Source organism: Manis pentadactyla, chromosome 10 (assembly GCF_030020395.1).
Source record: "Manis pentadactyla isolate mManPen7 chromosome 10, mManPen7.hap1, whole genome shotgun sequence".
Taxonomy (NCBI): domain Eukaryota; kingdom Metazoa; phylum Chordata; class Mammalia; order Pholidota; family Manidae; genus Manis; species Manis pentadactyla.
The window spans coordinates 96,325,238-96,345,948 of record NC_080028.1 but is presented as its reverse complement, the minus strand read 5'-3'; the positions used below and the strand labels follow the sequence as shown (position 1 = coordinate 96,345,948).

Here is a 20,711-nt window from a genome sequence, read left to right as displayed (position 1 = left end):
ATCAGCTGGGGCTGTGGTTAGCTGGTTCTTGCCACTTTATTGATGTCAAAGGCCTCAGACTCTGTCCAGACTTCGTGGGGACCTGACATCAGGCAACCTCTGCCTTTGGTGGTTGTGGGGTGGGTAGGTGAGCACATGTAGGGCCAGAGTCTCTGAGACACTGGCCTCAGTCCAGGGCATGCTGCTGCTTTTTGGAGGTACAGCTGGTCAAGCACAGGTTGTAGAAGGAGTTAGGGTTAAAGGCTTTGCCTACCTCTTGCCAGCCCACCCACCCAGCAGCCTGTAGTTGGCTGGGGTTTTTTGGAGCACCCCAGCAGTGAGGGTCCAATACCAGGACATAAGCTTCCATGCCTGGCCCCAGGGCGACTCCTAGCAAGGCCTTAGACTGGGCATCTGCATCTCCCCCAACCATTACAGGCCCCCCTCCCCCAGCGAAGTGGGAGTAAAGCATCTCCATTTGCCCCTGAAGTCCAGCTCCACGGGGCACGTGGCATAGGCGTGCCTGGGGCCCTCCGAAATAGTCAAGGCAGAGACTGGCCTCGACACAGCCAATCCAGCTCCGGGAGTCCCGGAACCCGGGGGGCTTGTCGCCCATGTCCTCCAGGGCAGCCTGCACGTTAGCTAGCCCGGGCACACCCGCGGGCCGGCCCTCTGGCCACGAGCACAACGTTTGCAGAGTGCGGTAGCCGCAGCCCCAGCCCCGGTCGTCGAGGCCGTGGCAGCCGTAGTGATAGTAGAGATAGTGGCCCGAGAGGAGGGCCAGGCGAGCGGGGCCGCGGCCGGGCGGGGCCAGGCCCAGGTGTACGTCCTTAAGCGGCTCCAGGGCGGCGGGCGGGAGCGGAGGTCGCCGAGGCCGGGCAGATGCGTCCTCCTGGCAGCGCGGAGGGAACTCCGGAGGCTGGCTTCCTTTCAGCCCTGGGGCTTGGGCTAGCTGCAGGCAGAACTGGCACGCGGGGGCCAGGGACGCTCTCGTCCTTCCGTGGAGGGCACGACCGGGCACGGGGACAACAGCAATCTGCGAGGATCCCACAATGCACTGCTGCGCCCCGCCTCCGCTGTTGTTACTGCGCAGGCGCTAGCCCCGCCTCGTTGGGTGGGGTGGTGCTTGTTGCGGCTCCTGGCTGTGGGCTTCCTGTACCCTTTGGAGATCCGCAAATCCGGTGGACTGTAGCAGCCAATGTCTATTCACTCATCCCCAGTGGTTGAGGCAATCTGCCCGGACCCCACTCTCCAGTCGCGCACACGTCTGTGGCTGTAACAGTTTATTGGCAGCCCGGAGGGGCGAAGGCACCGCGGGGGATGGGCTCCGCCCGAGACATGCAGAGGACGTGAATTCCCGGGGGAAAGTCGGAGGTGGGCAGGGTCTAGGGCTCTTCTGTTATATCCCAGCCCTTTAATAAATAGTATATACAGCTAGGGGACTGGGCGGAGCGGGGGGATGTGGGCGTCCCGTCTGGGTCACAGGTCTGAGCAGCGGTCCTGCTTGCTGTAATGGTCAAACTGGTTCTTCCAGTGCACCATGTAGGAGCTCCAGCGGTGGAACTCGGCCTTCCACTGGCGCTCCGCCTCGTCCAGCGTGTCTGTGGCCCGAGCACCCGGGCAAGTGGGTTGGGGGGACATAGGGAAGTGGGTTGGGGAAATGAAAGTGCAGGAGGCCACATGGGATGGAAAGATCAGGAGGTGAATGTGCCAAAGACGGTAGACGAGAGGGAGGATGAGGGTAGAGGAGGATGGCGGGGAGGAGGAAGGGGTAGAAAATGACCGGAAGACAGGACAGAACGGATCAGAATGGGTGAGGGTTCGTGGGTCAGTGGGGAAAAGAGAGGAGACAGAAATGGTTGACAATTATAGCCCCGCTTGGGAGTGCTATCTAGGCCCCCAGCCTCCCTCTTCCTCCAACACCCGGCTCAGTCTCCAAATAATTATATATATATATATATAAAGAAAATCGGCCTTTTCATTTACATTTGAACAACAAAGACGCTCCCTGAGATGGGTCGTGGGTCACCTCCCCCCGTTCCCCCAACGCTGCCCTTGTCCAGGTTGAGTCGGTTTGAGGCGGGAGGGGACGCTGGGTCGGAGATCCCTGAGTGGGGCCCTTCCCCACGGTCCGACCACTCATTAGAGGAGGGGGCCCCTAAGGTCGGAGGGGGAAGAGGCCCCGGTCACAGACGCAGGAGCCCGGAAAGGATGAGGAAGAGGAGGAGGAGGGGCAGGGGGAAGTCGGGCCTGGGCCTCGGGGCAGCCTCCCCGTGGGCGGGGCCTGAGCAGGTGCTGGGAGCCTCCGCGGCTGGGGGGAGAAGAGAGGGATTACACCCGGCCAGCTCCCGCTCCCCTCTGCTCCCCACTTCACCCTGTCCCTGCCCACTGGCTCCTGCGTACCGGTCGCGCTGAGCAATTTGGGTAGGAAGCGGTTCCAAAAGGCACAGGCTTGAGCGCGCAGTCCCCGTCTCACCTCCAGCGGCCGCAGATTCAGGCTCACGTACTGCTGCGCTCCCGCTGTGTACGGTGGCCACTGGGGGGCTTTGGGGTCCCGGGGGTCATTGGGGTCCCTGAGAAAAGAAAGGGAATGCTCAGCCTCAGGCAAGCCCACCCTGCCCTGGGGCATGGAGTTGGAGAGGGGGAGGCCGACTGACCTGTGGAGAACCCCTCTTCCTTTCACTGCCTCTTTAATCTCTTTTCTCCAGTATCACCTATCAGCTGGAAGTCTTCCCCTTCTACCTGCCCATCTTTCTTTTCTCTCTTTCCCTCAGTTATATTGCTGCATCTTTGTTTCTCGCATTTAAGAAATCACTGGGATTTATTGAGCCCTTACTATGCAACCAGGCCCACCAGGTACATGGCTGCCAACGTGTTTACTTTTGACAACACCCATGTGATGTCAGATTTGTTGCTCCCTTCAGACAGGTGAACTGGTGGGTGTGTATATGCTGGCACGTGTGTCACAGCTAATAAAACTGTGGTCAGTCCAGCTGAATCCAGCTCTACAGGTCACTGCTAACTGCTTTGGTAACTCCTTTGTCTACTGTCTCCGCCTCTGTCAGTCTCTTCAGGGTCTTTGTCATTCTCTCTCTGCCCTTTGTCTCTTTTTTCCCTTTGTGAATTTCCCTCTTTCTGGCCTTTTCTGTCTCTGCTTGTCTTCCTCTTTTTCTCTGTCTGGGCCTTAACTCCCTGGTGCCCTGAGGCCCTCCTCCCCTCAGCACTGCTGACCCTGTGCGGGCGAAGTTGGCCCAGTATCTCATCAGGCGCTGGGCAAAGCTTCTCTCCTCCACAGTGTAGTTTAGTGAGGGTTCCAGGGGAAGCCCAAAGATGAATTCGATTTCATAGCCGTGGGGCACCCCCATCCAGAGGGGCCAGGAGAGCGTGGACGCACGGTGTTCAAAGATGTAGGCATAGACCCGAGCACCTTGGGCAGCCAGTCGCCCAGCCAGCTGGGCCACAGGGCACACGACGTTGTGGTCGCCCACTACATCACTCATGGCCTCCCTCAGGCGCTCTGGGTCCTCAGGGTGCAGCCAGTCTGTGTAATGCAGGACCACAGCCTCGGCAGCCAGGTCACTTGCTTGGGGGACCCCGACCCGCACCCCAGCCAGGAACTGGGCCCGGCTGATGAGAGACTCGTTGTCTTTGCTGAAGCCTGGGGCCCCATACACCAGAAAATAGGAGCCCTCATCCTTCACCACACCTACCAGCACCTGTGGGGACAGGATGGAGGGACCAGGGTGGGGGCACAAACACACAGGCAGACAAATACACGGACAAAGAGCCAGAGATGAACAGTTAAAGATCCAGAACCATGGAGGAAGAAAGTATGAGATTGGGGAAGGGACAGAAACAAAGTGAAAATATACCCACATTCCCTTTCCTCTGTCCCACAGACCACCCTGGGATCTGAAGCCTTGAGGAAGGAGGGGGTGGCAATGGGGCCCAGAAGCCTGGGCCTTAAGGAGTGGGTCTTGAGAAGCCCTCATGCCTGAGTCCCCAGGGGAAGGGGTGGGCGGGAGAACAGACCTAGAGGAACCTGTGTCACCCCCTCCAGCCACTAGTCACCTGCAGGCCATGAAAGTCTCCAGCATTGATGAGGGCCTCAGGTGTGTCACTGAGGAAGTCTCCATCCACCACAGGCACAAAGGAGAAGCGGAAGACACTTTCCTGAGGCAGCACATGCCATTCGTGGTCCACCAGGTCCTGAGCCGGCCGTGTCCGCAGACAGGCCACCAGCTCTGTGTCATTGCCACCAGTGCCACCCAGGGGACAGCCTACAAGGCGGGCTAGCAGCGTGGCCCTGCGGCGGGCCTCTCCCACACCCACTGTGGCCCAAGGCCCATTGGGTGCACCGCTCTGCATCATAGCCCTGTGGAACAGGCCCCGGCTGGGTGGGGACAGCAGGTGCATGCCCACAGAAGCAGCACCTGCACTTTCCCCAAACAGAGTCACTGACATTGGGTCCCCCCCAAAGGCTGCCACATTCTCCTGTACCCAGTGCAGTGCCAGCCTCTGATCCAGTAAGCCCATGTTGCCTGGGGCTTCTCGGCTCCCCGGTAGGGCCAAGAAGCCAAAGGCTCCTACCCGGTAGTTCATGGACACCAGCACAGTCCCCTCTGCCTGGGCCAGGAAGCGACCATCATACACGTCCAGGGAGGAGGCGCCACTGTAGAAGCCACCCCCATAGATCCAGATGAGCACAGGGGTCGGGGAGGCAGGCCGGGGGTATGGTGTCCACACATTGAGGTAGAGGCAGTCCTCGCTTAGCTCACGGTTGGGGTTCCACATCTCGGTGCCCTCAAACCCAGGGTACAAGGTGTCCACGTATTGGTAGCAGACACTTTGGAAAGCTGTGGCATCCAGCACACCTAGCCAGGGCCGCTTGGGCTCTGGTGGCAGAAAGCGGCGGGGGCCCACAGGTGGCTCTGCGAAGGGGATGCCCAGAAAAGCAGAGACAGGGCCCCCAGGGGCCATTAGGCGGATGCCTCGCAGCCGGCCCCCACGCACCGTCACCAGCAGCTCTGGGTCTTCCTCAGCCTCTGCCCCTCCTCCCAGGAAGAAGAGGAGGAGGAAAAGTGGGGAAGCCAGAGAGGGTGTGTTCAGAAGACAGGAGGGGGGCCTCATGGCTGACAGGGCAGGAAGGAGTCTGTTGAGGGAAAGAAAGGCACAGTGTGAAGGCCCGAGGCTGCCAGGAGGGAGGAGATTAGGTAACACTCTTGCCCAGGGGTTATCACTGAGCTGCAGAGGAGGTGGGGCAGGTTGGCAGAGAGGAGGAGAGAAATGGGGGGAGGGGGAGAGGGAAGGGAGACAGGCAGAGACAAGGACACAGGCAGACAGGGAGAAGCAAGAGGGGTCAGAGATCAGGCACACCACACACACAGACAAATACAGGGAACAGTGGTGAGACCTGCCAAGCCATAACCTCCCCTGCCGTGTAAAAAGCCCACTGTCCTCACCTTCTTCCCCCAGCTGGGTGGACAGGGTTGGGCCCAATGGGAGCAGTGAGCAGTGAGGGCAGCCGCACCAGAGGCTGCAGTCCACGCACAGGCCACCAGACAGGGGCGGGGCCCTCACTGATGGGAGGCGCCAATGGGGGACCTTGGGGTGGCTTGAAGGCGCAGACTCTCCTGCTCTGGCCAGGGCCAGGGCCCTGTGGGGATGGGTTGGGGTTGGTGTGGGTGCTGCAGGCCCCAGGGCACCCCCAATTCTGTCCACTTAACACACATTCTTCCACCCTGCCCCGCCTCATCCACGGTCTGGCGCACAGCTCTGGGACCTGCAGTTGCCCGTCAGCTGCGCACTGCCCTTGCCTAGCCTCAGAAAACAGGCTTCCAGCTCTTGCCCCCCAGGGTTAGATCCCTCATCCGTCCGGTGATGCGGTGCATGCTGCTGCCAGCGGGAGGCAGTAGAGCCTAAGAAAAGGACCGCGTTCCCCGCCTCGAGTCTAGGAGCCCAGAACTTGGGGCGGGGGGTCTGTGGGTTCGCGGGCCATTGCCGAGGGGTCTGAAGGGCGAGCCGAGACGCTGGTGTTCTCGGAGCTCCGGAGATCTCCGGCTGCAGGCAGGGGCAGGAGCGCTATTTTGGGGCAGCAGCTGCTGCGGTTCCGGCATCTCCAGCCAACGGATCAAAATTCCCCGGGTCAGAACTCCCCCCTCTCGGGGCAGGCACCCCTCGCCCAGCCCCTGTCACTCTGAGCTGGAGTGGTGGTGCTGCTGGAGATTAACTAGGAAACCTGAGTGGGGCTAATTATAACTCGGGGCTTCCGCTGAGCCACCCCTTCCCCCCAAATAGAGACGGAGTCCCCACGGGAGGGGGACCCCCTGGGCCTCGGAGCGTGCTTCAGCTGGGCACTGCGCAGGGGCGCTGGGGTCGCGGATTCCGCGGGCACCAGGAACCTGCGCAGCTCGGGTTCCGCCCCAGGCAGGGGGCGTCTTCCAGTGTCTCCAGACTCGGAGGCGAGAGCAGGAAGGGGATCTCGGGGGTCCCCACAGAAATTCGAGAGCAGAGGCGGCGGCCGACCCTGCGGGGTGCCCGATCCGGTGCGGGCGACCGTAAGTATGCGGCGGCGAGGAAAGAGTTAAGGATGAGTGTGGGGTGGCGGGGGGCGTCGCTGGACACGGTGGGCGTCCCCTCTGGGGGGCCTGGATCCCTCTGGGAGTGCACCGTCCCCCGGGCGCGGAATGGGCCGCGGGCCGGGGGAGGGACCCGGGGGGCGGGAGACTTACCTGAGGCGGCCGAGCCGGGCCGGGCCGGGCCGCGCCGCGCCAGGAGCTGGAAGCGGCCGATGTTCCCCGGCGCTGGCTGAGCCGACTCTGACAGCCGCCGCCTCCGGCCCCCCGCACACACCCCTCCGGGCCGCTCGGCGCCCCCGCCCGCCCCCGCCCCCGCCCACTGTCTCCGCCCCCGCCCCTCCCCGCCTCCCGGGGCTGCCACTTCCCCACTCCCTCCTTCGGAGCCAAGACCCAGAGACCCTGGGGCACAGACGGACTCCAGGGACAGACCCCGACAGACGGACAGACATGCGGTGACAGGCACGACCGCAGGACACGCGGCGGTGGAGTAGACATCCACAGTTATACCCAGACGGACAGAAGCCCGCGGAGCCAGACATACACGCACACAGTTGGTCCCACGCAGTGACTGCCGCAAACACAGTGACCAGCATTCACAGACGGATGGACGGACACGCTCTGACACACCGACAGCTTTGGTCAGGGATAGGGCCCGAGGAAATGAGCATCCCTAGCCACCACACCGCAGGGGCGGCGTGGGAGGACTGGACGTGAAAGTGTGACAGAGGACCTCCTCAGGGGTCCGGGTGACACTGGTGGAGAAATGGTGACCTGGGATACTCCAGGGGATAAGGGCACACCTGTGGGAATGAAGTGAACATGAGGTCACGAGTGGAAATGAAAGGGGTACCCATAAAAGGAGACCCCTGGGGGGGGGAGAGGTGACTTGGGGGCACACACCAGAAGAAAGGCCAACGTGGAGGCACGTGCAAGGCTACGGGGCGAGGCCGCACTCCGCCGCCACAGTGGAAACTTCCGGAACCCCCATGGGTGGGTTTGCGCTGGTTCCCTGACGGGTGACCTCGGACGTTCGTCACCAGAGTCCGGTAGGGGCATGACATCACCAGACCAGGCTCTCATTGGCCACCGCGCCTGGCAGGTGGGAGCGGCCTGGCCCAGGCGCCCCCAGCCTGCTCGGGGGAGCCTGGGCAGCACGGATCCCCACGTCCCGCTCTCCCGGAGATGGGTTCCCCATGGGAACGGTGCGGCCGCGGGGACGTCCCCACGTCCAAGGTGACGTTGGAAAAAGTGTGCAGCGGTGTGTCCGTACGAACGTGCCGCACGGAGGGACCCTCCTCTGGGCTGTCGGCTCAGGAGCCCGAGGCCCGCGGCGTGGGAGATCTGCCGGCGCGGGCAAGCGCCGGGCGTGCGTGCTCGCGCGCGGCGGTGCGGGGCGCTGCGTGGGGCGGGCGCGCGCGCGCACTCTCACAAGGCAGCTGGTGGCCCCGCTGCGCCAAGACCCCCCCCCCTCCCCTAGTCCGCCTCCGCCAGCGGCTTAGAGCCCCGGGTCTCGGGGTCTCGCGAGGAAAGCGGGGTTCACCCAAAATTAAGAGACATGCCTCGTCCTGGGCTGCGCGGTCCCGGCTCTCCTAGCAGGGCTCGCTCCAGGCTCTCCCCGCGAGAACCATTACCCGCAGGCCGGGGGACCCACGCTGGACCACGTCAGTTAGCGGGCAGCGGCCGCCAGGTGGCGCGGGAGACAGCTGCTCGGGCCTCGGAGACGGGGATGGAGTACAGGCGATGAGGAGATTAAACCTGCGCCAGCTGTTCCCATCGTTTCTGCCTCCCGCCCTTTACTGTTCAGGCACCCCAAATCCCCTGCATGAACACCGAGGTTGTCTGCATCCGGTCTTCGGCCGCACTGATTGAGAGCTGTTCATCCATCAGACCATGTTCTCAGTTCTGCTGCCTGAAGAGCAGGCATAAGGGCTGTGGGTGGGGGGTAGGGCCAGGAAAATGAACAGTCGGTGTTGCCGCGAGAGAAAAGAATCTGAGGCAGGTTTCGGAGTTTGGTAATTATGAATTACTAGAATGATGAAAACAAACCATGAATTGAATGAGCAGCGAGGCCTGCCCCGGGCCTAAAGTTGTAGAGATTCTTGGCCTGTAAAGGCTCTGGTTATAATGGGGCTTCCCTCTCTGTCGCTCCCTAAAATGGGCTGTGCCACACAGGCACCTCAGCTGACTTCTCGAATCATGAGGTCCTAGAGAAGCAGGGACAGCTTACAGCCCAGGTAGTTATGAACAAGTGATACCTTAGATAGCTTAGAAAGAGAAAGGACTGGGTGAGGTCTAGGAGCTGGCCCAGCAGACACCTTGGCAAGGTCTGTGCTGACCTCAGGCTGGACCTCAGGTTGGAGTCATGGACAGGGCTGCAATCTCCCAGGAGGTTGGACCCTATCTTCAGCTGGGCGGGGGTAAGTGGATTTAACCGAGGGAAAGATGCCCAGATGTGTCTCCAGGGGATGGGGTCCAATTCCTGCCTGCTTGGGGATGGCATTAGTGAGGCAGAACCTGTGAGGGATCCATGAGACGTACGGGCAAGGCAGGTTATGGAGCGTTCTGAAGCCAGAATTTAATTTTTTGGGGGTGGGGGGTGGGGGGATGGGCTGGGGCGGGGAGGGAGGCAGGCATGGGCTATGTAAGTTCAGCCAACAGGAAAGGGATAAAGAAGTGACATCTGGAGATGCTTGAGAGTCTGTGGCAGGGAGAGGATGCAGCCATTTATGTCAATACTCTTCTTCCCTGCTCCCCAGGTATGGGGAGGGCAGGGGCAGGGCTGCACAGGGGAGATGGGAGGAAGGGCAGGCAGAGGTGAGGTTGGAAAAGGAGGAGGGTGTCCTGCTTCTGGATCCTCTGATGTTCTTCCCCAGAGGCTGGGTCAGGGAGAGATCAACTAAATGTGCAGTCAGATGAATCTGCAGTCCTACACAGAGTCCTAGGGCATATAAGTCCAGTGTCTGTGGGGCAGGAATGCAAAAGGAGGCCACGGCTCTGTAGCTGTAAGCAGTTCTGGGAAATGTGCCAAGGGCCCACAGTTGTGTCTCAGCCTGTAGTTTGCCCCAGGATTGTGAGCATGGAGGGCCTTGACCATGCAGATTGTGTCCCAATCTCAGAGAATCTTTAAATATGCAGAGACCACCTGAGAAAGCCAGCATAAAGGATGCAGGTGTCAGGAGACCCACAAGGAATCCGAATAAGCCCTGGACTGGGGACCTGATTCCTGGGTTCTCACCCAGTGATCTGCTGACTGCCAATGAGAACTTTACAGTCACACTCCTTGTCTGGGTCTCAGTTTTCCCAGTGTAAAATGGTGAATTAGACTGGAGAATCACAGAGGCCCCTTAGAAGGGCTGATCCATTTGCTAGGTGCCCCCAGAGCCAGTCCAAACAGACCTGCTGAGGACTAACAGGCTGTGCACAGTCTGAACACAGGTCAGCAGGAGGTGCTGTGGGCACTTGGAGGAGACAAGAACTAACAGGGACATGTCTGGCCTCAATGAGAGATGGACAAAGATTTGAGCCTGTTCTTAAAAATAGAATTTAGAGGAACAATTCCGCCTTTTACCTTGGAGCCTCTCCCCAGCCTTTGTCAACACAGGGATCTCACCTGTCCAGCCAAGACACCTTTTCCTAGTCCAGCATAGTAACCTCCCCAACACTCTGTGACCACTCTCCCCCCACTACCAAAGCTGTCACTGCAGGGACACCCTTGTTTCTTCTGCTGCTTCACCATGTTTTCCAAGAATCAGTCGTGTTTCTGCCACCAGTCCTGTCAATTGTACTTCCTATGCGTCTGTCTCCCACTTTTGCCAACACAAGGACCCCTGCTTCTATAACAGTCCTTGTCCCACCTCTGACAACAAAGAGGATTCTCATCTCCTCTGTTTACTGGTTGAGTTTCAGCTCATCTATGTGAAACAGAAAACCAAGCAATGATGGCTTGAACGAAATATAATGGAAACATATTTTTCTCTTACATGAAAGAGACCCAGAAGTAGACCATGCAGGGCCAGCCAGGGTGCCCTCGATGTCAGGGACCAGGTTCCTTTACACAGAATTTTGTTACTTAACCATCTTCCCCAGGTAGCTTTCACTGCATGATATAATATGGCTTCTCGAGCATCAGCCACCACCTCTGCATTCCAGCTGGCCGGGAAGGAGAAAGAACTGAAGAAGGGCATCATTCTTCCTCCTTAAGGACAGTTCTTGGAAATCACACATAGCACTTCGGTTTATATCCCACTGGCCAGAACTTAATCCTAAGATCACCATTGGCTATGCAGGAGGTTCAGAGATGAAGTTTTTGTCCTGGATGACTGTGTTCTCATCTAAAATTTGTCCTAATACTAAGGAAGAAGAGGAAGCAGCTACTTGGGGACAAGCCCTTGTCTCTGTCAGTGCAGGACTGAAGCACACTTCTGCGTTTTAACTCAGGGAGGACACCCTCCTCTCACCCTAACAAACATCCCCCATCCCCTGCGATTTCTGTCACCTGTGGTGGCCCTCCTCCAGCTGCTGCTCCACGGACACGCACTGCTTCTCAGTCCGTGCTGCGAGGTGGCTGTCCGTCGGAGGGCGCTGCTTGGGGGCCTGAGCGCAGCTGCTGCTGGCGGTGCTAAACATCTTCGTCACGCGTCCCAAGGGTGGTGGCCAAGGTGGAGGACAGTGAGCATGCTGGGGGTGGCGGTGGTGGTGAGGGAGGCAAAGGGGCAGACCCAGGTCCTTCTGCCATCCCCGTGCGCAGAGGAAGGCAGGGGCATTGATTGGTTCAGCCAAGGATGTCCTCTGGGGCTGCCCCCACGCTAGGCAGGAGGGTGCATGATGAGGCCACGTCCCCATCCCCCTTAATCAGGGTCGTTGACCTGCAGAGTTGGGAACCTGAGCCACACAACAGATATCCTTCCCTCTCCCCACTCCTTCCTGTGACCCCTTCTGGTTAGTCTAAAATTCATACTTGATCCGTTATATCATTTCACGTTTTCCCCCCAGACTTATTCAACCAACTTGGGTGTGCTTTTTTCTGTTACTAGTTTTGAGCGTTTCATACAATTTTTGGCCTGTCTCTGGATAGTCTAATTTCATTTCCACAATTCTGTTAAATTTTTAACCAGTTTACAGTATTTCCCACATAGTTCAAACATCCTTCTCTTCCCCTTTCTAGCTGGGGGTAGGGTGGAGTGGGGGTTTCATATCCTCATGCTCTGGATGGATTGATTAGAAGTATCAGTACCCTTCCTGGGTTGATTTCCGTGGTGAGCTGTAATGGTTCTGAGAGGTGCGAAATGTGTATTTTAATTCACTGGGAGTGCATTTAACTTCATGTTACCATTTATCCACCCTGGTGTCAGAATCCTGAAGGAACTCAGGATCCTGGAGAGTGACTCAGCACCCACCTGATAGGATCCCTGGCCCACTGATCTCACACTGGTTTCATGCAGGCTTCAGCCAACCCTGATGCTGGTTTCCATTTAAATGTTATCAATGCATCTTGGATAACTTCTTGGGAACAGCTGGTGAGATCTCACTAGGTACTGTGTTTGACACCCAGGGGACTTGAGAACATTCCCAGCTGCTCCTGGCTGTCCTGCAGCTAGGCTAGTCCGTGAGAACCATCCCAGAGAAGAGGTTGCTTGGATGACTGGCTGTGGTTCCCGGGACACCAAGCTTCCAACACCGGAGTGATGCAGAGGTGGTGAGGACCTGTCTGGAATCCCCACCTTGCCTGGAGACAGAGCAGGCTGGCTACAAAGTTGGCTATGTGGCCAGCAGTCTTGTGGACAGCTGGAGCCTGGAGGTGAATGTCCACAATACTGGGGCACCAGGGTGGGGTTGGTGAGTAGCTCAGGCCCAGTGTTACTTCCACATTAGTGTTTCTGTGGGGGTTGAGGGGTTGAGGGTGTGCTTGTTTGCCAGCTACCATCCTGAACACTTAGCTAAACATCATCCCATTTAATTATCACTCACAACATTTTGATGGGAAACGCCCTATTAGCATTACAACTCAACAGTCAGGAAACCGAAACTGACACAGAGAGGTTACGCTTCTGCTCATTTTCATCAGGTGGTAGTTGGAGGCCTTAGACTCGGGTGAGAGATCTGACCTGAGATGGGGTTGGTGTGCTTTGGAGCTGCTCACCTCTACTGTGTCTCTGGAAAATTAACTCCTAGTAGCCCAATAAATGAAAAGGGGTTTGGCAGGTCCCTGCCTGAGTCTCCCCTGCTTCCTGGGATACCTTCCCACCTACCTCCCTGCCCCCCTTCCTCCCTTCCTTGCTCTCAATTTCTCTCTGCTGCACAGGCCTCAGTGGGGTGTCCTACCTGTCAGAACTTCCAGCTGTCTTGGACCCTGAAGACAGTGGGCCTGGGCATTGTCCCAGGATTATCAGCGGGGAGAGTAGATGCAAGATACCCAACTCTGGGGAGGAGGACATGGGAGGGCCCTGAGTTTCCAAGGGCGCTTCCTCATCCCCACTGGGAACCTCACACCTCCGTCCACTTCTACACCTAGAAACCTCTAAAGACATCAGGATACAGGCTCCAGGCCGGAAGATGCCCAACCTCCACTGTGGCCAGCAGAGGTTAGCATCTCCTGAGTCACTTTACCCCATCCTTGACCCACAGCCCAGCACAGCCATCTCCCAGCTCCAGGGCCCATCCCCTGACCCTGTCCTGCCCACCACCCATCTCAGGGGCCACTTCTGGAGCCTCTTCCTTCTGCCCAGAACACCACATTTCCAGGGGCTCCAAAGGGGAAAGGGCACCCCTCCCCTGGCTGCTTCTCTGTAGGTTGGAGGGCTCCAGGTTGGGGAGAGTAGGACAGGGGACCTTAGATCCACAGGGACCCTGGCTCCCATGTCCCTAACCATCCTCGCCTTCCCTTTGCTATTTCCTTCTGTGGTACTTTGCTATTTCCATCAATACCCCGCACCCCACCTCCAGCCCCTGCCAGAGGCAGAAGCTCCTGATTCTCCCAGGGACACATGCACTTCTTTGAATTGTATCTGCCATTCTCTCCCTGGCAGCCTGTACTTGGTGGGGAGCAAGGATGCATCTGGAAGAGAAGCTGTGAGGGAACTGGGAGCAGCTAGGTTTCTCTCTGGGAGGGAGGGAGGGAGGGAAGCAGGTGGGGCCAAGCGCTGCCTCCTGGGCTCTCTGGCAGGTGGGTCTCTGATCCAGAGGCGGGATGGGGCAGCTCCTGGGCCCCAGGTCCTTTCACAGGGCCAGGTGAGTGGCTGGGGCTGTGGGCCATTGAGGGGTGGAAGCTCCTGCAAGGACTTGAATTAGCTTGGAGCATCTGGGCCTCTCCGGAATTCTGGCAAGGCCCCCCTCTCTTAATTCCCTTGTGACCCTTCATTCTCATGCCCCTCCTGGGCACCCATACAAATGTCTGTAGTGCAGGCCAATGTGATGCCCTGAAATGAGAGCTGAAATATTTCATAAGAAGTGACTCCTTGGCTGGGGATTTCTTCTTAAGTTACATTTTATTTGACCAGTTAATGAATTCATCAGATTAAAAAGGTGTAGAGTGAAAAATCCCCTTCTTAACAGGAAATGAACATTGATACAACATTGTGAAAAAAATCTACAGACCTTATTCAACTTTTGCCAGTTGTTTTGTTAATGTCCTACTTCTGGTCTGGAAGCCAGTCCAGGGTCACACATTCCACACATTTCACACATTAGTTGTCATGTCAGTTTAGACAGTGCTTCAGTCTTTCTTGGTCACCTGCACTATTTTGTACTTAAAAAACACTTTCATTGTGTGGACAATGTTTTGTTGTGTATATGTTTCTTCTGGATAATTTGGAATATTTAAATTTTGTTACTGGTGGTTACTGTGATAGAATGTACAACTTTTACTGTATCTGTAATTCAGTTTCTTTAGGAATTGATTCCCTGCTATGAGCAACAATGAGATCAATATCCTTTTATTCCACCTTCTTCTCCATTATGTGATTTTATTACTTAAATTTACCTTTGTCCTGTTAAGTATTTTTGGAAGTTTATTACTTGGTTAATCAGCTTTAAATACTATCCATAAATCTCCAGCTGCAAAAGGTCAGGGAATCAGCATACCTAAACACCCTGCTACTTGCTTTCACTTTTCAGTTCCCAGTGAACAATACATCATTTTTATATTGTAGGTTTTCTAATATATATATTATCTTTTAACCATAGACCTCATATATTTTTAGTCTATTGCATCAGTTTAGAGACATTCAGTGATCAGAGTTAGCACTTTTCCCATTCATCTCTTGGTTGGCTGAAATTTTTCTTTAAGTGACTTTTCAGAGATGGCTCATGAGAGTTTTTAAAATACTTAATTATTGAGACATACTATAAAACTCACTCTTTTATATTATGCTCAGTGAAATAAGCCAGGCAGAGAAAGACAAATGCCATATGATTTCACTTACCTGTGGAACATAAGAACAAAGCAAAACAGAAAGAACAAAACAGCAGTAGTCTCATAGACACTAAGAAGTGACTAGGGTTACCAAGGGTGAGGGGGATAGAGGGGCACAATAATTCGCAGTCACAATATAAGTTGGTCATGGGGATGGTAGTACATCATGGAGAATATAGTCAATGATTCTATAACATCTTTCTATGTTGATAGTAACTGCACTAGAGGGGGTGAGGATTTAATAATATGGGTAACTGTTGAACCACTGTATTGGACATTTGAAACCAACATAAGATTGTATATCAATGATACTTCAATTTAAAAAAACTCACCCTTTTAAAGTGTACAATTCAGAGGTTTTTAGTATATTCACAAAGTTATGCAGCTGTCACCACTGTCTAATTTGAGAACATTTCATCACCCAAAATAGAAACTTTGTACCCACTAACAGTCACTCTCCATTCTGCCTTCCTCTTAGCCCCTGGCAACCATTAATGTATTTTCTTTCTATATGGGTATGCCTATTCTGGGCATTCCATATAAATGGAATCATACAATATGTGGCTTTGTGTTTGACTTCTTTCACTTAGTATAATGTTTTTAAGGTTTATCCATGTTTAGCACATATCAGAAGTTCATTTCTTTTTGTGTGAATAATATTCCATTGTATGGATGTATCACCTTTTTTTATCCATTTGTCAAGAGATGCACATTTGACCCACTTCCACTTTTTGCCTATTATAAATAATGCTGCTAAGAGCATTCATATATATATATATATATATACCTAATCATGGGGGGAAAGCTTCAAGTTTCCCATCACTAAATATGATGTTAGCTGTAGGTGTTTTTGTAGATATTCTTTATCAAGTTGAGGAAGTTCCCCTCTATTCCTAGTCTGCTGAGAGTGTTTTAAATTATGAGTGGGGGTTGGATTTTGTTGAATGCTTTTTTTCTGCATTTATTGATACAATCAGATGATTTTTCTTTTTTAGCCTATTGATGTGATGGATTACATTAATTGCTTTTTGAATGTTGAACCAGCCTTGCATAACTGGGATAAATCCCACTTGCTTGTAGTATACACTTCTTTTTATATATTGTTGGATTCTATTTGTTAATATTTTTGTTGAAGATTTTTGAATCTAAGTTAATGAGAAACATTGGTCTGTAGTTTTCTTGTTTTGTGATGTCTTTTGTAATGTCTGATTTTGGTATTAGAGTAATGCTGGCCACATAGAATGAGTTAGGAAGTATTCCCCCTGCTTCTCTCCTCTGAAGGAGACTGTAGAGAATTGGTATAATTTCTTCCTTAAAAGTTTGATAGAATTCACCAGTGAACCCATCTGTGCCTGGTATTCATTTTTTTGAAGGTTATTAATTATTGATTCAATTCATTAAGTTAAAAACTTCAGTTGTATTTTAGGTAAGTGTTTACTGTTCAGTATGCTGTTGACACTATAAATATAGGCCTATTCAGATAGTTTATTTCTTCTTGTGTAAGTTTTGGCAAATTGTGTGTTTCTAGGAACTGGTCCATTTCATCTAGGGGTTATCAAATTTGTGGGCATAGAGTTGCCCATAGTATTCTGTTTTTATTCTTTTAATTTCCATGGGTGTTGTACTGATGACCCCTCTTTCTTTTTTTTTTTTTTCTATTGTTTTATTGTTCTTTATTTATTTATTTATTTTTAAAAATAATTATTTTTTATTGAAGGGTAGTTGACGCACAGTATTACATTACATTAGTTTCAAGTGTACAACACAGTGGTAAAACATTTATATACATAATTCTAGGTTCCAGCTATCACCCTACCAAGCTGTTACAATATCTTGACTATATTCCTTGTGCTATACATTACATCCCAGTTACTTATTTATTTTACCATTGGAAGTCTGTCCTTTTTTTTTTTTTTTTTTTTGTGAGGGCATCTCTCATATTTATTGATCAAATGGTTGTTAACGACAATAAAATTCTGTATAGGGGAGTCAATGCTCAATGCACAATCATTAATCCACCCCAAGCCTAATTTTCGTCAGTCTCCAATCTTCTGAGGCATAACAAACAAGTTCTTACATGGAGAACAAATTCTTACATAATGAATAAGTTACATAGTGAACAGTACAAGGGCAGTCATCACAGAAACTTTCGGTTTTGCTCATGCATTATGAACTCTAAACAGTCAGTTCAAATATGAATACTCATTTGGTTTTTATACTTGATTTATATGTGGATACCACATTTCTCTCTTTATTATTATTATTTTTAATAAAATGCTGAAGTGGTAGGTAGATACAAGATAAAGGTAGAAAACATAGTTTAGTGTTGTAAGAGAGCACATGTAGATGATCAGGTGTGTGCCTGTAGACTATGTGTTAATCCAAGCTAGACCAGGGCAATAAAACATCCACGTATGCAGAACATTTCTCTCAGAACGGGGGGGTGAGGTTCTAAGCCTCACCTCTGTTGATCCCCAATTTCTCACCTGATGGCCCCCCTGCGACTGTGCCTGTCTTAGGTTGTTCCTCCCTTGAGGAATCTTACCCGTCTCTGGCTAACCAGTCATCTTCCGGGGCCATACAGGGAAATGTGAAGTTGGTAAGTGAGAGGGAAGCCTTATTGTTTGAAAAGTTTAGCTTTTTACTTCTTTGCATATTTATGCCCTGTGGCTTCTATGCCCAGCATTTGTGATGACCCCTCTTTCATTTCTGATATTAGTAATTTGCATCTTTTCTCTTTTTGTTTAGCCTGGATAGAGGCTTATCAATTTTATTTACCTTTTCAAAGAGCCAGCTTTTGGTTTCACTGATTTTTGAAATATTGAGTTCCTATTTTCAATGTCATTGACTTCTGTTCTAGTTCTTATTTATTTTCTTCTGCTTATTTTGGATTTAATTTGCTCTTCTTTTTCTAGTTTCCTAATGTGGAAACTTAGATGATTGTTTTTAGATCCTTCTTCTTTTCTAACATATGCTTTCAATGCTATAAATTTCCCTCTAAGCACTGCTTTTGCTGCAACCCACAAATTTTGATAAATTGTGTTTTCATTTCATTTAGTTCAAAATACTTTTAAATTTCTCCTGAGATTTCTTTTTGATTCATATATTACTTCAAAGTGTGTTATTTAATTTCCATCTATTTGGTATTTTTCCAGCTCTTTCTGTTAGTGATTTCTAGTTTAATTCCATGTGGTGTGAGAGCAGACATGGTATGATTTCTGTTTTACATCTCTTAAGGTGTGTTTTGTGGCCCAGAATGTGGTCTATTTTGGTAAATGTTCCATTTTAAATTTGAGAAGAAATTATTTGCTTTTAATAGTTCAATCAACAATGTTTTCTTTAAAACCCATTAAATTCCCTGTAGTATAAAGTATAAGAATAGTACTGGACCTGGTAACATTTAAAAAATATATATGGCATTTATTCACATCATAAAATTAGAACTATATTGTAAAAGTAATACCCAGGAATGAAAAGTGTCAGACCAACACTACCTGTAACAGTTATTTAGTGATCCAAATTGTGTACCACAGACCACATTTTCTGGCTATCTATGTGTATAGTATGCTTTCTATCTTAAATTTTACTTTAAAATAAAATGTACACTACAACACATTCCCTAAGACATGTCACGCTATAGATACTTAAGATTTCTATTAAAACAAAACTCTTATGCATGCACACACATTAGGATCACCAACAGGGAAAATCCAGTTCTACTTTCTAAAACATCCCTGAGCTTTGGGGGCAAAAACATTTACTAGCATGGCTTGGGTTGAAGGTTGATCTAGAGATCAGGATTGAAAAGAAAACCATACCCCAAACTCTGAAGAACTTGGGCTTTCCAAGGCCAAAAGGTGAACTGTGCACTCATTTCTTAAACAAACAAATAAAAAACCCGAAGGGGAAACTTGTACTTATAAAACAGACTTTTACAGAAGTAACTTTTTAAACCAGAAAACAAACACAGTTTGGAAGCTGCAAGCCTCTAATGAACAGGAGGTAAAAACTGAGTGGCTGCTTATGGCCTCTGCTGCTTGGCAAATGGCTCTTTCGGTTCCATTAGTTTTAGTCTAAAACTTCAGTAGTGTTTTAGGTGAATGTTTACTGTTCAGTATTCTGTTGACACTATAAATTGCAGTCAATGGCACCCTGAGTATTTGTAGGCAAGCCGTAGTTGTTCCTGGACTGACTCTATGGGGTAGGCTTGGGAATAGAAATTTCTGGTACCCCAGACACCAGGAAGAAGGCTAAGTAAGACAGAAGAGATAAATGACAGGGAGAGAGGTAAGACTCAATTTCCTTGATTTGGTATCACTTTGTTGAACCTTCAGAAAAATCCTCAAGCTGACCTGGACTTCCTGATATGCAATCCTCAGAAATTAATTTCCTTGTGAGAAATGTTTGCACAAGCTTTCTGTTTTTTTTTTAAACCCCATAAATCCATAAAGGTAGCGATCATTTCTCTCAATGTAAGCATTCTTCCTAAGAGGATAAATTCCATACTTGCATTTATTAGGGTATTGGTCCTCATTAAAATCAGAAAAGAGAGCCTACCTAGTCATGTTGTGAACAGAAACTGGCAGGCTCAAGCTCTAACCTCACCCCCACCCCCATCCCCACCCCCACCTAGCTTTTCTCAAGCTAGAGTGTTGCATTAAATCATAAAGCCTCCGATGAATTTATAGAAACTTCATTAAAGCAGTGGTGATAAAATGACACTGCCAATAAGAAAGTTAAAAGCAGAACTGGTTGACCCTCAAAATGCCACTTTGTGGTCTTAGGTTCCTGAATAGTGTGCATTAAGCATTTGATTTTACCCTAGGAATTGCTCTGCATGCATAAAACAAACAAGAAAGGAGAGAGAGAGGGAGGGAGGGAGGGAGAGAGAGAGAGGGAGGGAGAGAGAAAGAGAGGGAGGGAGGGAGAGACTGAAAAAATTTCACACGGAACTTCATTTGGAAACAGAAGTTTCAAAAAATATATTGAAAACATTTACCCATGACATTCCTATATCATAAACATACTGCAGAACATACAGAGGGGACACCAGGTACATGAAAAGGTTCTCATCAGGGAGCTAATCATCAGGGAACTGCAAATCAAAAAACTACAGTGGGATATCACGTTGTATCTGTTAAAATGGCTATTATCAGAAAGTCAATAAATAACAAGTGTTGGTGACAATGTGGAGAAAAGGGAACCCTCATGCCCTGTTGGTGAGGATATAAATTGGTGTAGCCACTGTGGAAGGCAGTGTGGGGGTTCCTCAAAAAATTGAAAATAGAAATGCCATATTATTCAGCAATTTCCCTTCTGGGTATTTATCAAAGGAAGCAAAAACAGTAACTTGATATCTGCACCCCCATGTTCATAGCAGCAGCATTATTTACAATAGCCAAGACAAGACATGGAAACAATCTTAAGTGTTCATGGATGGATGAATGGATAAAGAAAGTGGGGTGTACCCCCACCCCTCACCTACACACAGTGAATATTGTTCAGCCATATAAAAGAAGAAAATCCTGCCATTTTCAACAGCATGGATGGACCTTGAGGGCATTATGCTAAAATAACTGAGACAAAGGCGGTGCCATATGATCTCACTTATGTGTGGAATCTAAAAAACTAACCAAACCAGCGAAAAACAAAACTGAATTTGATACGGAAAACAGATAGGTGGTTGCCAGAGGCAGTGGGTGGAGGGCAGGTGAAATGGGTAAAAGGTCAAAAGTAGTTCTAGT

The 20,711-nt window shown here is 51.2% G+C and overlaps 3 protein-coding genes across 5 annotated transcripts in view; 1 reads left to right on the top strand and 2 right to left on the bottom strand.

The window, feature by feature from the left end:
• Positions 1 to 21: 21 nt before the first annotated feature.
• UFSP1 (UFM1 specific peptidase 1 (inactive)) lies at positions 22 to 1,620 on the bottom strand. The gene is made up of 2 exons (XM_057487985.1): positions 1,519 to 1,620; positions 22 to 1,075 (listed from the first exon to the last, which is right to left on the bottom strand). Exons 1-2 carry the CDS (start codon positions 1,618 to 1,620, stop codon positions 167 to 169), a joined length of 1,011 nt encoding a protein of 336 aa, XP_057343968.1. The 3' UTR covers positions 22 to 166.
• On the bottom strand, positions 1,614 to 6,857 carry ACHE (acetylcholinesterase (Cartwright blood group)). Of its 3 annotated transcripts, XM_057487298.1 has the most exons (6): positions 6,711 to 6,856; positions 5,442 to 5,635; positions 4,051 to 5,131; positions 3,211 to 3,695; positions 2,383 to 2,552; positions 1,614 to 2,290 (listed from the first exon to the last, which is right to left on the bottom strand). In XM_057487298.1, exons 3-6 carry the CDS (start codon positions 5,107 to 5,109, stop codon positions 2,166 to 2,168), a joined length of 1,839 nt encoding a protein of 612 aa, XP_057343281.1. In that variant the 5' UTR covers positions 5,110 to 5,131; positions 5,442 to 5,635; positions 6,711 to 6,856; the 3' UTR covers positions 1,614 to 2,165. The 3 variants fall into 3 exon arrangements, with proteins under 3 accessions (XP_057343281.1, XP_057343283.1, XP_057343282.1); XM_057487300.1 differs by lacking the exon at positions 5,442 to 5,635 and having other exon boundaries at positions 6,711 to 6,857; XM_057487299.1 differs by lacking the exon at positions 6,711 to 6,856 and having other exon boundaries at positions 5,442 to 6,382.
• Positions 6,858 to 12,129: 5,272 nt separating this feature from the next.
• Positions 12,130 to 20,711, top strand: part of LOC118922158 (mucin-3B) — a 33,180-nt gene continuing 24,598 nt past the window's right edge. The window contains exon 1 of the mRNA XM_036904567.2: positions 12,130 to 12,354. The gene's annotated coding sequence lies outside the window, so the exon portion shown is untranslated. The remainder of the gene's footprint in view (positions 12,355 to 20,711) is intronic.

Coding starts and splice junctions, on each gene's coding strand:
- UFSP1 (XM_057487985.1), bottom strand. CDS start 1,620: ATGTCCCCCCAACCCACTTGCCCGGGTGCTCGGGCCACAGACACGCTG. Junction 1,076..1,518: donor ACCGCTGGAGCTCCTACATG/GTGCACTGGAAG, acceptor AGGCGGGGCTAG/CGCCTGCGCAGTAACAACAG.
- ACHE (XM_057487299.1), bottom strand. CDS start 5,734: ATGAGGCGGGGCAGGGTGGAAGAATGTGTGTTAAGTGGACAGAATTGG. Junction 2,553..3,210: donor GCCAACTTCGCCCGCACAGG/GTCAGCAGTGCT, acceptor TTCTTTTCTCAG/GGACCCCAATGACCCCCGGG. Junction 2,291..2,382: donor CAAATTGCTCAGCGCGACCG/GTACGCAGGAGC, acceptor TTCTCCCCCCAG/CCGCGGAGGCTCCCAGCACC.